Below are 14,987 nucleotides of genomic sequence, written 5' to 3' on the forward strand. Positions count from 1 at the left end.
CAAGGACTATTACCTTTAATTTAGGAAAAAAACCTGATATCTAATTGTCTGATATTGCTATCTCTTATACTTTATGTTTCTTCCTGAAGGATGTTATTTGTTTCTCATCACATTCAATTTGGATCAATGTAGACCATGGAAATAATGTAAAGACTAGTAAATTGCCTTCTGTGGGGGAGGAAAAATTGTAAAATTTAAAATAAATAAAATCTTTAAGTTAAAAAGAAGTTATGATGAAGATCAATGAAGGAATAGAAATGATGCTGTCATTGCAGGATGATAAAAGACCACCAGTCCAGAAAGAAGAAATAGATGAGGAATTTGGGAAACAACACAGATACTGCAAGATCAGAAAAAAGAATCTATACATTGAAGGGGACCTTAGAGACTATCCAATGCAATCTATGCCTTTTATTTGCCTTGCTCCTTCTGAATAATATATCCTCCCAGAGTCATTCTAATCAGAGATCTCATTCTGCCAAATCTCAGTGATACTCTAACATCAAATTTGTCTTCTTGCATTTGGCACTCTAGTTCACTTTGCCTATTATCTACATTTTATCCATTTATATATAGAAAACTGAGCTCATGGATTTTTATTCAGGCTCATTTCTTGAACTCTTGAATTCATTAAACAAATTTTTTGCAACTTAATTAGGATGACATTGGATTTCTGGACACTTGTATTTATTTATTTTTTTTTGTTTGTATACTTTAACTATTCTCTGATGAGTCTGATTTAGCGAATAGGCACTTTTGTCCCTCCAATATTCTTTGAGGCTTAAAGTCCTTTTGATTACATTTGCAAGACTCCAGGCAATCACAACTCCTATTCTTGCTTAACTGTGCTCAACCCTTAGTTAAAAGCCTGTAATTTCCATAATTTAAGCCATGGTTCAAAAACCTAAATAATATTTTTAGATACTGTATTCTTAAAAATATGTTCACTAGCCCTGGAGTCAGGAAGATCTGAGTTCAAATCTAACCTTAGACACTTAATAATTACCTAGCTGTGTGACCTGGGACAAGTCACTTAACCCCATTACCTTGTAAAAAACAAAACACAACAACAACAAAAAAGCTGTTCACTTCTTAACCATTATTTAAATAAGAATTGGTTAAAAATGGATTGTTCTATCATATAAGGTTCTTAATTTCCTTTTGCCGGAAGTGTTCAATAAAAATGAGATATGTAATATTAGGGCCTTCAATTTATCCATCACAACAGTGGAAACTATCTCATCTGATCTTTTATATTTTGTAAAAGGAAAAACATTCAGTCCAAAGAAAGTAGATGACTTATTTAGTCACACATGAAGTAAATGGGTATAATCAGAAATAAAATCCAGATTGTTGGGACTCAAACTTATGAAATTAAGTAATCAACTAGTGATTGATAGATAGAAGGCTGCCTGATTCTGTTGATTTTGCTCACACAACATTTCACTGATCAACTTCTTTCAACTGTTATTGCCCCCCCGTAGTACCGGTCCTCATTTCTTTTTTTAGGTTTTTGCAAGGCAAACGGGGTTAAGTGGCTTGACCAAGGCCACACAGCTAGGTAATTATTAAATGTCTGAGACCGGATTTGAACCCAGGTACTCCTGACTCCAGGGCCAGTGCTTTATCCACTATGCCACCTAGCCGCCCCTCAGGTCATCATTTTTACTCAATAACCTAAGCCTCCTGACCTCTCTTCCCACCTCTCCTCACTGTCCCATCCAACTCATTCTTTATGAACAGTATAATCTTTCTTATGTAGACTTTGTTGTGTGACTTTTCTGTTAAAACATTTGTGGTTCTTTCTATTGCCTTCCAAGTGAAGTTCCAATTCCTCTCTGAAGTACTCAAGGTTCTGTACTTTCCTCGGTGTGGATACTTACTCCTACCAGCATAGTTCACAACCTCTTCCTAACTCAGTTAAAAGACTTTGAAACTCTCTGTGAAAAAAAAATCATCATTTTGGTGATAGATGGAGCTTCTGAACTTATTGAGGTTAGTCCTTGAATGACAGACAAGCAGTCTATCACTAGGCCAACTGTGGAAGCCTTTCTAGCTTGTGAAAACCTTCCAGAGGAATGATGCTATATGTGTGTGTGTGTGTGTACATATATATATATATATGTACACACACACACACACACATATATGTATGTATATATATGTATACATATATACATATATACATATATACATATATATATATATATATATATATATATATATATATATATAAAACACATAAGTTATATATACAACGTAGAAGCTTTTTTGAGGGTAGGAACTTTTGCCTTTTTATTTCAGGACTTAAGAAAGAACCAGGCTCACATAGCAAGCATTTAATAAATGTTTCTTTACTGATTAATTTGGATTGAGAAGAAAATTAAGTTTTGAAGGGGAATGTCTGTATCATCTACTTCCACAAAATTCCTATTTCAATGACTCAGTATAGTGTGAAGGTCCAGTCTTTTCATGTTTTTCATCATTTCTTCCATCACAGCAATATTCCAACCCAATCAATCCTAGGTGAGAGATTGTCTCTGAAAGTTCCCACCCCCTCCCCAATTTTCTGCCTTCTTTTATTCCTGGCTACATAGATTTTTACTTATATAAGAAAAAATTAATTTAAAATAATTGAAATTTTCTTTTAATACTTCAACAATGTTCTTAACATTATAATAGAGTTTAAGGTCTGATACCACTGAATCTACTTCCTTTACATCTTTTTTTGTTTTTTTTTTTTTGAAGCTCTTGACCTTTTGTTCTTCCAACAGAACTTGTTAATTCTTTTTTTTCAAATTCATTAAAACAAATTTTTTTGCAACTTAATTGGATGACATTGAATAACTAGATTAGCAAAGAAAAACTCATTTAAAAATTGTATTGGCTTTACCTATCCATAACGATAGCTATTACTTCAGTTATTTAAATCTGAGTATATTTATATAAAAACTGTCTTATGGTTATGGTTACATAATTCTTGAGTCCATTTTGGAAGGTATATGCTCAGGTATTTTATGCCATGTAGATATTTTAAATGGTCTGAAACAATATTGAATAATATTGCTGAGAGTTTTTCACTTTTGATTCATCTATTTTAACTTTAACTTTGTCTGAGAACATGCCTTTTTTTAAATAATAAATTCTATTCCTGCCCTTTATTTTATCTTTTTGTGTCTCTTGTTTTTATCTTTCTTGCTATTCCTTTCCATTTTATGAGTAAATTCATCCCATTCATATTCTAAGCTACAATTTCTTATGCATTTTTCTCTTTGTTTTACCTCATTCTATTTACACTTTCTCTCCCTACTCCTCTGCTTTACTTCTACCTACTACCTTGCCCTTCTATTCCTTAACTTATTCACAAGAATTCCTCCTTTATCTTCTACCCCTCAACTTATTCCCCCAGTCCTCTTATTTCTTTCTGAATTTAGAAGACTTATTTATATACCCTTCTAGATATGTTATTACTCTTTAATCCATTCCTGATGAGAGTAAGGTTTCAGGACTACCCACCCTTCCTGCTACTAGCTTTTTCAGTTTTTCCTTTTATGCCTCATTTATGATATAACTACCCCTTTTTGTCTCTCCCTACAAAGTTTTACTTTTTTAGATTCACTCCTACATACTCAGTTCAGTCTATTCCTTTCTGTTGTTAAACTACCCAAATAATGATGGCAATCGAAAGAATACTGCTTAATATAAAATAAACAATTTGACTTTACTGAGTTTCTTATAGCTTTGGTCTTTACCTTATATTTCTAATGGATATAATATGCTAAATTTTCCCTTAAGTTCTGGGGTTTTTATCACAAAAACCCTGAAAGTCTTTGAGTTCATTATATGTCTTTTTTTTTTAATTCTTCTAACTATATTTTCTGAGTTCTGTCTTGGGGTCCAACCCACTCCTAAGTCACAATTAGGGTCCCCAGTCACACTGTCCAGTAAATGATCTTACTATCTGAGGTTACTCTAGTGGTTGCAAGCTACAGCTATTTTCTCTATCCTGGAACTGAAATCAGGTACTCTACTCTTCTGCAAATGCCACAGTCAACAGGGAACTTGTCCTTCCTTACTGCATTTACCAGATGTTTGCTAGTTCCTTCTCTCCCAATCCAGGAGTCAAGTTAGCACACTTGTGCTAGGCATCCCTGTCCCTCCACAGTTGGAAGGTCCTTCAATCTTTTCCTAAGCAAGTTGCTAGATCTCTTTCCTCTACAAGTTTCTAAAGCTGAAGTTGCTTCTCTACCTAGTTGCCCCCAGGGCTTGACTTTGGTCAATTCTGCAGTCAGACTAGAGGTGTTTACATGCCACTCAGGTCAAACCTAGGCCCCTGAAGGTCAAGTCTACTCAAATTGTCTTAGAACTACAACTGTTTTACAGTCATGTTAATTTCTGGGGCTTGGAGGCGTTGTTCTGTCTTTTTTTTGTGGAGGAAATTTGACTTACTCTACCATCTTCCCAGAATCCTTTCCCTACATTAATAATTGCTGTTTATATCTTACACTCCTAATAAACAAGCTTTGAAATGTCACTTTCCTGGCAGTCAACTGTTATTGCCCAATAAGATGGCAAGCATTTTAAATATGTGAAATAAGGTGCCAATATATTCAACAGCTGCTCCCTTAAAATTGGAGGAGTTCCCATTTAAACTAATAACTTACAAATGATTTAAAAGGTGACAGTAACTTTTAGGTTCTTCTAAATTTTATTATTATACAAAATATCTACTGGGATTAACTATGAAAAAAGAGAAAATATAAAATTTTCATGGTTTTATAATTTTTTTGAACATTTACATAAACTTTTTAAATAAATTTTACTAACAACCTCTAAGAAATAAAAATATAGATTGTGCAGTCTCTCTCTCTCTCTCTCTCTCTCTCTATATATATATACTATATATGTATGTATGTATATATCTTAAAGAAAAATGGCTCACATTTTTACATACAAAGTTATTTTAGAGGTCAAAGTGGACAAAGTCATAACTTGCCACAGAACTGAAATAGTACCAGAAACAGCAGCATGTCCATCAAATATTTAAAAGATAATGTCTAGGTTGGATGAAGAGAAGCACTATTAAGAGTCATATTTGGGGCAGGTAGGTGGCTCAGTGGATAGAATAGCAGCCCTGGAGTCAGGAGAACCTGAATTCAAATCCAACCTCAGACACTTAATAATTACCTAGCTGTGTGAACTTGGGCAAGTCACTTAATCTCATTGTCTTTCAAAACCAAAAAACAAAAAAGAGTCATATTTATATTTTAGGATTACAGAATATCTTTCATTCTACATCAGCCCCATTCTCTTCCCTCTTTTGTAAATGACTGGTAGCCCTTCTTGCCAGAATCAATCAGATTTTTGGAATCTTTGAGCCTGTCTTCTTCAAAAATCTGCCCTTTTAATTATCCCTTCTTTCTCTAATCTTATTCACTGGTTCCTTTTTGGTTTCAACAAACATGTTAAATCTCCCTGGCCCTTAAAAACCTTCACTTGACTCCAGTTATCATCCTATCTTTCCTACTTTTCACAGTCAAACAGTTGAAGAAACAGAAACTTGATTCTTAGTAATAATAAGAGACTCTAATCACAATTCCATATTAATTCTGATTTCCTTAAAAAGGATTCTGTAGGCAGCAATTAGGATTTGTAGCCTCTATGAAAATAAAACTTAGAATCAGAAAAGCATGTTCCAAAAACTATGACACAAGTTTCTACTCCATCCAACAGATGGTACCACTTTCCTTTCTTATAATGTACTGGATATTTGTCACAGTTAACAATCTGGTTATGGAGGTTTATTATTAAAGGAGCAAATTATGACCACTTGATTTAGAATAAAACTACTTTGCTAAGTTTATCAACCATTTTCCACAAAGTTAAGATACATAAAATCATTATGTGAAAAAGTACCAAGAAAAATAAAAGAACTATGGAACCCACAGATGACCCACTTTGGAAAATGAATATTTTTATACAATCTACAGATGGACATATTTATGTAACATAAAATGAGAGCAATATTTATTTAGTTCAAAAGTAATAATTTTAAAAAAGGAGATAAGGCTATAAGTTTATATGAATTTTACCTACTTGAGGACAATCATCAAATCACTATTGGCCAGAGAAATTAGGAGATAAAATTAACGTTGATTAAAAAAAGTTGGATATAGCTTTCAAAATTTTGTAATACTAATCTTAAAATGAAATTAAGGGGAGGAAATACTTCCAAGGTTTTTAATGATATGCAAATATCTAACAGTAATATAATTTAAAGGTGAAAAGGTAAATAATTTTCATTTCTACAGTTAGCAAATTCTTTTTTATTACATTATATCATTATATTGTCTCTCTCTCTACCTCTCTACATATATATATATATATATATATTTTTTTTTTCTTTTTCTTTTTTAGGTTTTTGCAAAGCAAATGGGGTTAAGTGGTTTGCCCAAGGCCACATAGCTAGGTAATTATCAAATGTCTGAGCTTGGATTTGAACTCAGGTACTCCAAGGTCCAGTGCCACCTAGCCATCCCATATATATTTTCTTAAAGAAAAATGGCTCACATTTTTTAATACAAAGTTATTTTATAGGTCAAAGTGGACAGAGTCATAACTTGTCATAGAACTGAAATAGTACCAAAAACAGTGGCATGCCCCTCAAATATTTAAAAGATATTTTATAGATTTATCTTTCTATATTAAGTTGACTCATCTTTTACATGAAATTAAAAGTCAAGTGATCTGTTTGGAAAATGAAACAAAATCCCCTTGCAGATTTATAATTTATTTATAAGTTATTTACTAAGGAAAAGACCTTAAAGTCTCTCTTGTCCAACTTTTCTTCTACTCAATTCAGTCTGCATCACCCTATATCAAAGAATGATTGGGCTTATTGGATATATTACTTAACACAATGAAAACAGGTTTGTCAGGGTAAGCTAGGTGGTATAGTGGATAAAGCACTGATCCTGGAGTTCAAATCCAGTCTCAAACACTAGACACTCAATAGCTGTGTAACCCAGGGTAAGTCGTTTCAAGTTAATTGTCCCTCTCCCCCACCCCCTCAAAGAAAAAAAAAGGAATAAAAGAGGTACTTATTTTTTTTAAGTAAGCAACAAATCTGGAGTATCAATCAGGATTTTTAAAAAGTACATTACATAATTCCATTACAATTCCCTATAGATGAAGTTTTACTGATGTTATCTGGAGATAGCATTGTGCTAATAGCCTCAAAACCAGGAAAACTGCAAAACCACCTAAATGGATCCATAATCACTCAAGAGTTTAACATATCAATGCACAAAAGAATAATCATATGGTCAATGAATGTGTTTTATTAATACAATTAATGTGCAGGTAGATAGCTCCTTTCATTCATCAATACATGTATCTTGGACAGAAACAGCAGCTGGACAATGAAGTACACTCAGGGCTAACTATGAAGAGAGTGAGCTAAATTATAACTGGGAAAGAACACAATGCTGCTAATGATACTAAGCTCTTACTCGAAATAAATATTCATATTTTTACTGCCAATATTTTCCAGTGATGTTCGGTGTGTCAAAGTATGGGATAGGTTCATTTTCTTTTTTTAAAAATGCAAAAATTTTAATTTTTTTCAAATAAAATGTAAAAACAATTTTTAACTTTCATCTTTTAAAATTTTGGGTTTCAAGTTTTCTCTCACCCACCTCTTCCCTCTCCCTGAGACAGCAAGCAGTTAGATTATAAGTTATACACGTGCAGTTATGCAAAACATATTTCCATATTAGTCATTCTGCAAAAGAAAACCTAGAAAAATAAAGTATTAAAATATATTTTGATCTGCATTCACATAGATAGGACCATTTTCAAAGAATTACAGTTACAGGTCACCCAAAGGAAAATGGAGAAGTACATGGTGAACACTAGGTTACAGAATATTACTGATCATAAATTGTTCAGAAGTAATATGAAAGAAATTATCAAAGAAATGTAAGATCATTAAATGAGGTGGATCAGTTATGGCTTCAGAGTGAATAGTCACAGAGACATGATAATATGTTCTCTCTCTGGAGTAATGGAAGAACCCATCTTGAAGGCTGACAGGATAACATGAACAAGGTAGACACAAAGATGAGAAATGTTATCTTCATTACAAGGAGTACCTACTTTGTTGAGAACCTAGATCTATCACAGTATCAAAGAACTACTTGTGCACATTTTATCTCCTATATTCAATTATAAGTTCCCAGAAAAGTGCTAAATCTTATTTATTTTTGTCCCCCCCCCCTTTTTTTGGTCCAGAAGTATTTGTATCTCTTTTTTAGAGCACAAGTTAATTACAGTAATTCTGATTTATACAAATAATATTTATATAACCTAATACAATCTTATGTTATCTAAAGCATATTTATTAGTCTTTACTAGGAACTTCTTATTTCTAATTTCTTTGTGGGGATGGTTCATGGTTCATTAAATGACTCTTTTTTCATTTAAATGTTAAATCTCAAGTTTGTAGGTCACATTTCTTCTCTTATTAATATCTTCTTTGTTAGTTTTCTGCTTGTATCAAGTTCTTTGAATTTTCTTAACTTTGTGATTTGATAATTTCAGTCTTTTTTTCATTATTCAGTATTGCTTTTTTTTTTTTAGGTTTTTGCAAGGCAAATGGGGTTAAGTGGCTTGCCCAAGGCCACACAGCTAGGTAATTATTAAGTGTCTGAGACCGGATTTGAACCCAGGTACTCCTGATTCCAAGGCCGGTGCTTTATCCACTACGCCACCTAGCCACCCCAAGTATTGCTTATTATTTAACTACCCCTTTGCATTTTTTCTGGTGGTTGAACATCAAAGTAGCCTCAGGCTGTTATTATCTGGGCAATTCACATTTTACTTGTTTCAGGTCCTGACCCAAGTAACTTCTGGGAGAAAAGAAATGGTCCAGTTAGATGCCAGTCCCTTTTCTCTTGGGCTTGGTTAAAGGTAACAGCACACATCCTGCTCCAGGTCCCCCTATTCCCCAGTTCTCTATTTGAGCTCCACTGTAGCACCAAGCATTGTAACACTGCCCCCCTCCTTCCCCCAGTGAGAATAAGGAGGATAAAAAGTTACAGGTGAGTTCTGTTTCAAACCTGTAAGTTGGCTGGTTTAACCTTGAGAGAGATTGATGGCCAACTGGCAAGGGGGGCTGAATAAGTATGTTAGAGATTAGAAATTAACCTTCTTTGCTGTTATTTCATTAGGCTGTTACCTCATTAGGTTGTCTTAAACTATGAAGACATTGCTTTTTTTTCCTCTTGTGCATGATTTCTATCACAGTCTGAGAATTCTGAGAGGTTATGAGGATCAGAGAAAATGTCTTATACTCCATTTTGGTGGTCAAGTGACCTGGAAGTTACTCCTTTCATCACTCTACTTAGGAGTACAAGATTTTAAAGCTAAAGAAATATTACTCTTCATCTAGTTCAATCTTCTAATTTTTACAGTTGAGAAAGCAGTTCCAAAGAAGCTAAGAGGCTTGTCTAAGATCACCCAGCTTTGAGAAGCAGTTTTTATTATTGTTCAGTCATTTAATCATGTCTGACTCTTGGTAAAAATACTGGAAGGTTTACCATTTTACAGGGACTGAGGCTAACAGGGTTAAGTGACTTGCCCAGGGTCACACAACTGGTAATTGTCTAAACCTGGATTTGAAGCCAGATCTTCCTGACTCTCTATCACCTAGTTGTCCCAGGTAGTGAGGAGCAGTGCCAGGATTCATTTCTAAGCCCTGACTCCAAACCTAATGTTTCTTCTATTCCTCCATACTTTATGCATTAGTAAAACCTTGATTTCTATAGAAACCAGGAAAAAGAAAAATCCTACAACTACTTGTGAATTTGCATCTTCTATAATAATTATGCTAAAATCTTCCCTAAGTTTAGAATTCATTTCTTAAATGTTTTATAAAAAGGAAAGATAAACAATTTATTTATGATTGAGAAAAAATAAGTAAAACAGAATTTTTTTTCTCTTTCACTTTTAAAACAGAGTACATGAACTAGGAATGTGTGTATTAAGTAATGAAAAATTGTACTAATAACCATTTGGTATTGAAAGCCAGTCAAAAATTAGAATATAGATACAGGTTTTGGAGTTCAAATGAAAAATACAGTTTTTTTAAAACTTGTAATATAATTAGCTATTATATAATTTTATAAGAGTTTCTATCTAACACACATTGTATCAATATTGCTAGGTATTATAAAAGATTTTAAAACAAAATGTATAACATTTGGTAATTAGTAGAGCTTAAACAGTACTTACCATACACTCCTTGGTCCAGAAGTAATAAAAATTCATCCACAGCATTGCGCATTTCATACTCAGTAAGATCCAATAATGAAACCACCTTGAAATCTAGTTGTCTTAACAAATTGGTCAATTCATAGACATCTACCAAAGGAGCCTTAAGTTTAGGGTGATTCCAATAATTCATATTCCCAATCAAAAGGGCTACTTTGTCTTTTGCTGTAAGAAAAAAATAATATGGATTGGTTTTAAAACTTAAGGGTTTTTTTCCCTCTCTTTGTAAGATATGGAAACATCAGAACCAGAAATTTCATTAAATGAAATGTAAAAAAATTTTTAAAACACCATCTTTTTTATTATTTTACATAGGAGAAAAATTACATAGACATTATCAAGATTTTTTTCAAAAGCTGAAATTCAAAGAAATACTTCTGAGAAGCAAGTTTTAAGACAGTTTAACACTGAAATGTACTTATTTCTTCCTTTGATGTTAAACTAAATGTTTGCTGAATAAGGACAAAAAACCCCAAAGAATGTTAAGACCTGGAAATATAGCTTACATAATTAAAAACTACATATAACTTTAATTTTTACAAAATAGTTATTTGATTTACAGGAAATGTGTCAATGAATAGGAAAGATGGGAAGGTGATAAAAGATGGGAAGGTGAGAATAATGGAAATGTTGAGAATGACATGTCAAAAAAAGAATAGAGAAGCAGAACTGAGAGGGAATGGGGAAAAGGATGAGGAAGTAAAAAGAAGTACTAAATGAAGATTAGGATGAAGAAAGAACAGAAGACTGCCAAACTTTTTTCTTCCATTTTTACTCAAGGATGAAATATGATTATTTTAAAATGTGCCCTTCAACACTAATAACCCATTGTACTTAGTACTTGCTCAACTGTTCTCCTTAACCACCTTCTTCATTTGATATATCAGAGTGGGTAAAGGGTCTGGTGCGGGTGAGGGTGAATAGTACTAAGACATAAATTGTGAATAAAATTAGGAGAGTATTGGATCTATCTAATAATGATAAACATTGTTAAAACCTTTTTAAAAAGATCACTCTGAATATAACTATGTTTAAATTTACTGATTTATCCAAGGGTGAGAAAAAGTTGCAAGGGCAAGTGACTGAAACAATAACAGGTAAAGGAAAGAATGGTAGTTGAAATTAATGAAAGGCAGTGGAGGTAAAATATTAATAGCATGGTAGCAGCAGATTAAGTGGCAACAAGGAACTGATGTGCCAGACCTCTGGGCTAATAGCCTGACTGACATGCCACCTTCCAGTACAGCTTGAAGTTCATGCTGATCCCTGTCATAGAGTGTAGCTAAGTAATTTATTTATAATTGAATAGTACCTTACAAAGCTTCCAGAGTGTCTTTAAAATAGACATTAATTGATCAAGATATTGATTTAATTTCTAATTTGAAAGACATATTCATTAGATGCCTTCAATATTCAAGATGACTAATTTTACAGAAAATCTCAAATCTTTCTTTACTTTCTTAATACTAAAAAGTCTAATGTCAAACAAATTGTGGAGAGAAAAAACTCCCAAACCCCAGAACAATTAATAATTACAAAGCAAGGGAATAAATCACAAATTTAGGCAAGGGAAAACTATTTTATATTTTAAAAGTCTCAAACTATTCTGTGGGAACTCTGAGTTTGGGCTACTATGTAGTATAGTGAATGGAGTCAGGAAGATTCATCTTTATGAGTTCAAATTTGGCCTTAGATGCTTCACAGCTGTGTAATCCTGAGCAAGTCAATTAACCTGCTTGCCTCAGGTTCTTCATCTATAAAATGAACTGGAGAAGGAACAGCCACTCTAGTATCTTTGCCAAGGAAATTCAAAATGGGGGTCATGAAGAGTTGAACCCTCAGAAATGGAGGCCCACAAGGTTACCTAAGGAAAAGCAAATTGCCCTAAGTCAGGAGAAACAGTAAATAATGCTCCTCTGCTGGGTAGTATTGAGATTGAGCCTGTGAGGGGCTGTTGCACATCCAGCCTGGATGAGAGAGGGAAGGGAGACTTTGTCTCCTCCTATCCCCCTTTCTCCAAAGCCTGAGCACCTCAAAAAAGGTGGTGTCCAATTCAGGTGAGAAATTTTATTAACGGAAAAGGGCAAAATTAAAGAACTGTGAAACACTAAAAAAGCAGCCCCAAAGAGAAGACACTCACAGTAAAGATAGCAAAATCCCAATTTTTAATTTATCTAAGGTAGATATGAGGACTAAGATTGAAACCTGGGAAGCCCTGTTATTTATAACTATTTAGTGACTATGAGACAACTGTATAATATGACAGAAATATAGATTTGGTATCTTATGAATTGAGGTGTTATCATTTAATCCATAATGCTCTGTTCTTAGACAAGTAAGTTTATCCAGACAAGACCTTCTACTGTATAGGAGAAGAACCTTTAGAGCTGGCTCACAGTCATATATCTATATCTATCTATCTATCTATCTATCTATCTACACACACTATATACCTATATACTATACTGTTATTTGCTGCTTGGAGAAAAATTTTGCTGTTGAGAAGAGTGTCTACCTTTATCTTTTCCTGCACTGCCATCTATAGTATCAGGGGAAAATACCTCAGATTTCAGTCAAGGGGAGAAACCTGAAAAAGCTCAGGCTTTTTCCCAGGTAAGGGGGAACTGCTTTTGGATGAGATTGTAATATTATCTCAGAGTGCAGACAAAGGGAGTAGATCTGGAAAAGCTCTGCTGAGGGTTCTGTTTTGCTGAAATAACTACCATTGCCTTGGAAGCGGGGCAGAGAAGTGACTCCACCATCAGGATGGCAGAGACCCTGAAAGATTTTGAATTGCTGTGCACTGTTCCTGAAGGAGACATCAAGGTCTGAAATTTAGAGTTATGATGTGTTTTCTACTAGTGTACCTCTGTGCTATGGAAGGGACACTGTTGCCCACAGACACTGTGTACTCAGAAGACTATCCAGTGTTTAAAGAATGTTATGTTTAATTAGTGTTGTTTTGTCTTATGTTTAGCAAATGTTTTTGATTAAGAGGGATTTAATGAAAAAAGTGCAAAAGAAGATGGCTTAGCTCTACTAGAACTAAAATTATATTATAAAGCATCAGTCATCAAAACTGTTTGGTATTGGCTAAGAAATAGAGTGGTGCATCAGTAGAATAGACTAGGTGCAATAGTAGGAACTGATTATAGCAATCAATTATAGCAATTTGGGTTTGATAAACCCAAAGAGTCCAGCTATTGGGATAAAAACTCTCTCTTCAATAAAAAAACTGTTGGTAAAACTGGAAGTTAGTATGGATGAGATTAGACCAACACCTCACACCCTATACCAAGATAAGATAAAAATGAATACAGGATCTAGACATTAAAAAAAACATTATAAGGAAACTAGGAGAACAAGGAATAGTTTACCTGTCAGATCCATGGAAAGAGAAGCAGTTTATGAACAAGGAAAAGATGGAGAACATGATTAAAAATAAACTAGATAGGGGTGGCTAGGTGGCACAGTGGATAGAGCACCAGCCCGGGAGTCAGGAGAACCCAAGTTCAAATCTGGTCTCAGACACTTAATAATTACCTAGCTATGTGGGCTTGGGCAAGCCACTTAACCCCATTGCCTTGCAAAAAAAATATACATAATTTTAATTACATTAAAATAAAAAGCTCTTGCACAGACAAAACCACTGTAACCAAGATCAAAAGAAATATAGTAAATTGGGAAACAATTTTTACAACTAATATTTCTGACAAAGGACTCATCTCAAAAATATGCAGAGAACTGAGTCAAATTAAAAAAAAAGACAAACCATTCTCCATTGACAAATGGTCAAAGGATATGCAAAGGCAATTTACAGGATGAGGAGATCAAAGCAATTCATAGTCATATGAAAAATTGTTCTAAATCACTACTTATTAGAGAAATGCAAATAAAAATATCTCTGAGGTACCACCTCACACCTCTCAGACTGGCCAATACAAACAGAAAGGACAATGATCAAAGTTGGAAGGGATGTGGGAAATCTGGGACACTAATACATTGTTGGTGGAGCTGTGAACTCATCCAAACTTACTGGAGAGCAATTTGGAATTATGCCCAAAAGGCAACAAAATTGTGCGTACCCTTTGATCCAGAAATACCACTACTGGGTCTATACCCTGAAGAGATTATGAAAAAGGGTAAAAACATCACCTATACAAAAATATTCATAGCAGCTCTGTTTGTGGTCAGAGAAATGGAAACTTAGGGAATGTCCATCAATTGGGAATGGCTGAACAAACTGTGGTATATGTATGTGATGGAACACTATTATTCTATTAGAAAGCAGGAGGGATGGGAATTCAGGGAAGCCTGAAAGGATTTGTATGAACTGATGTTGAGCGAGATGAGCAGAATGAGAAGAGCACTGTGCACCTTAACAGCAACATGGGAGTGATGATCAACCTTAAATGGACTTGCTCATATCAACAGGGCAACAATCAGGCACAGTTTTGGGATATCTGCAATGGAGAATGCATCTGTATCCTGAGAAAGAATTGTGGAGTTTGAACAAAGACCAAAGACTTTCTATGTACCTTTAATTTTTTTTTAAATTGTCTTATTTTGTAATTCTGCTATATCACACACTATATGTTTCTTCCTTAAGGATATGATTTCTCTCTCATCACATTCAACTTAGATCAATGCATACT

At 33.9% G+C, this 14,987-nt stretch overlaps 1 protein-coding gene across 3 annotated transcripts in view; it reads right to left on the reverse strand.

Annotated features, from left to right (window-relative positions):
• Positions 1-14,987, reverse strand: part of MALT1 (MALT1 paracaspase) — a 98,412-nt gene that overhangs the window by 26,750 nt on the left and 56,675 nt on the right. For all 3 annotated transcript variants that reach the window (XM_074201771.1, XM_074201774.1, XM_074201773.1), the window contains one exon: positions 10,294-10,497. In XM_074201771.1, coding sequence (XP_074057872.1) covers positions 10,294-10,497 — 204 coding nt within the window. The remainder of the gene's footprint in view (positions 1-10,293; positions 10,498-14,987) is intronic.

The sequence above is a fragment of the Macrotis lagotis genome, chromosome X, assembly GCF_037893015.1.
Source record: "Macrotis lagotis isolate mMagLag1 chromosome X, bilby.v1.9.chrom.fasta, whole genome shotgun sequence".
In the NCBI taxonomy this organism is placed as follows: Eukaryota; Metazoa; Chordata; class Mammalia; order Peramelemorphia; family Peramelidae; genus Macrotis; species Macrotis lagotis.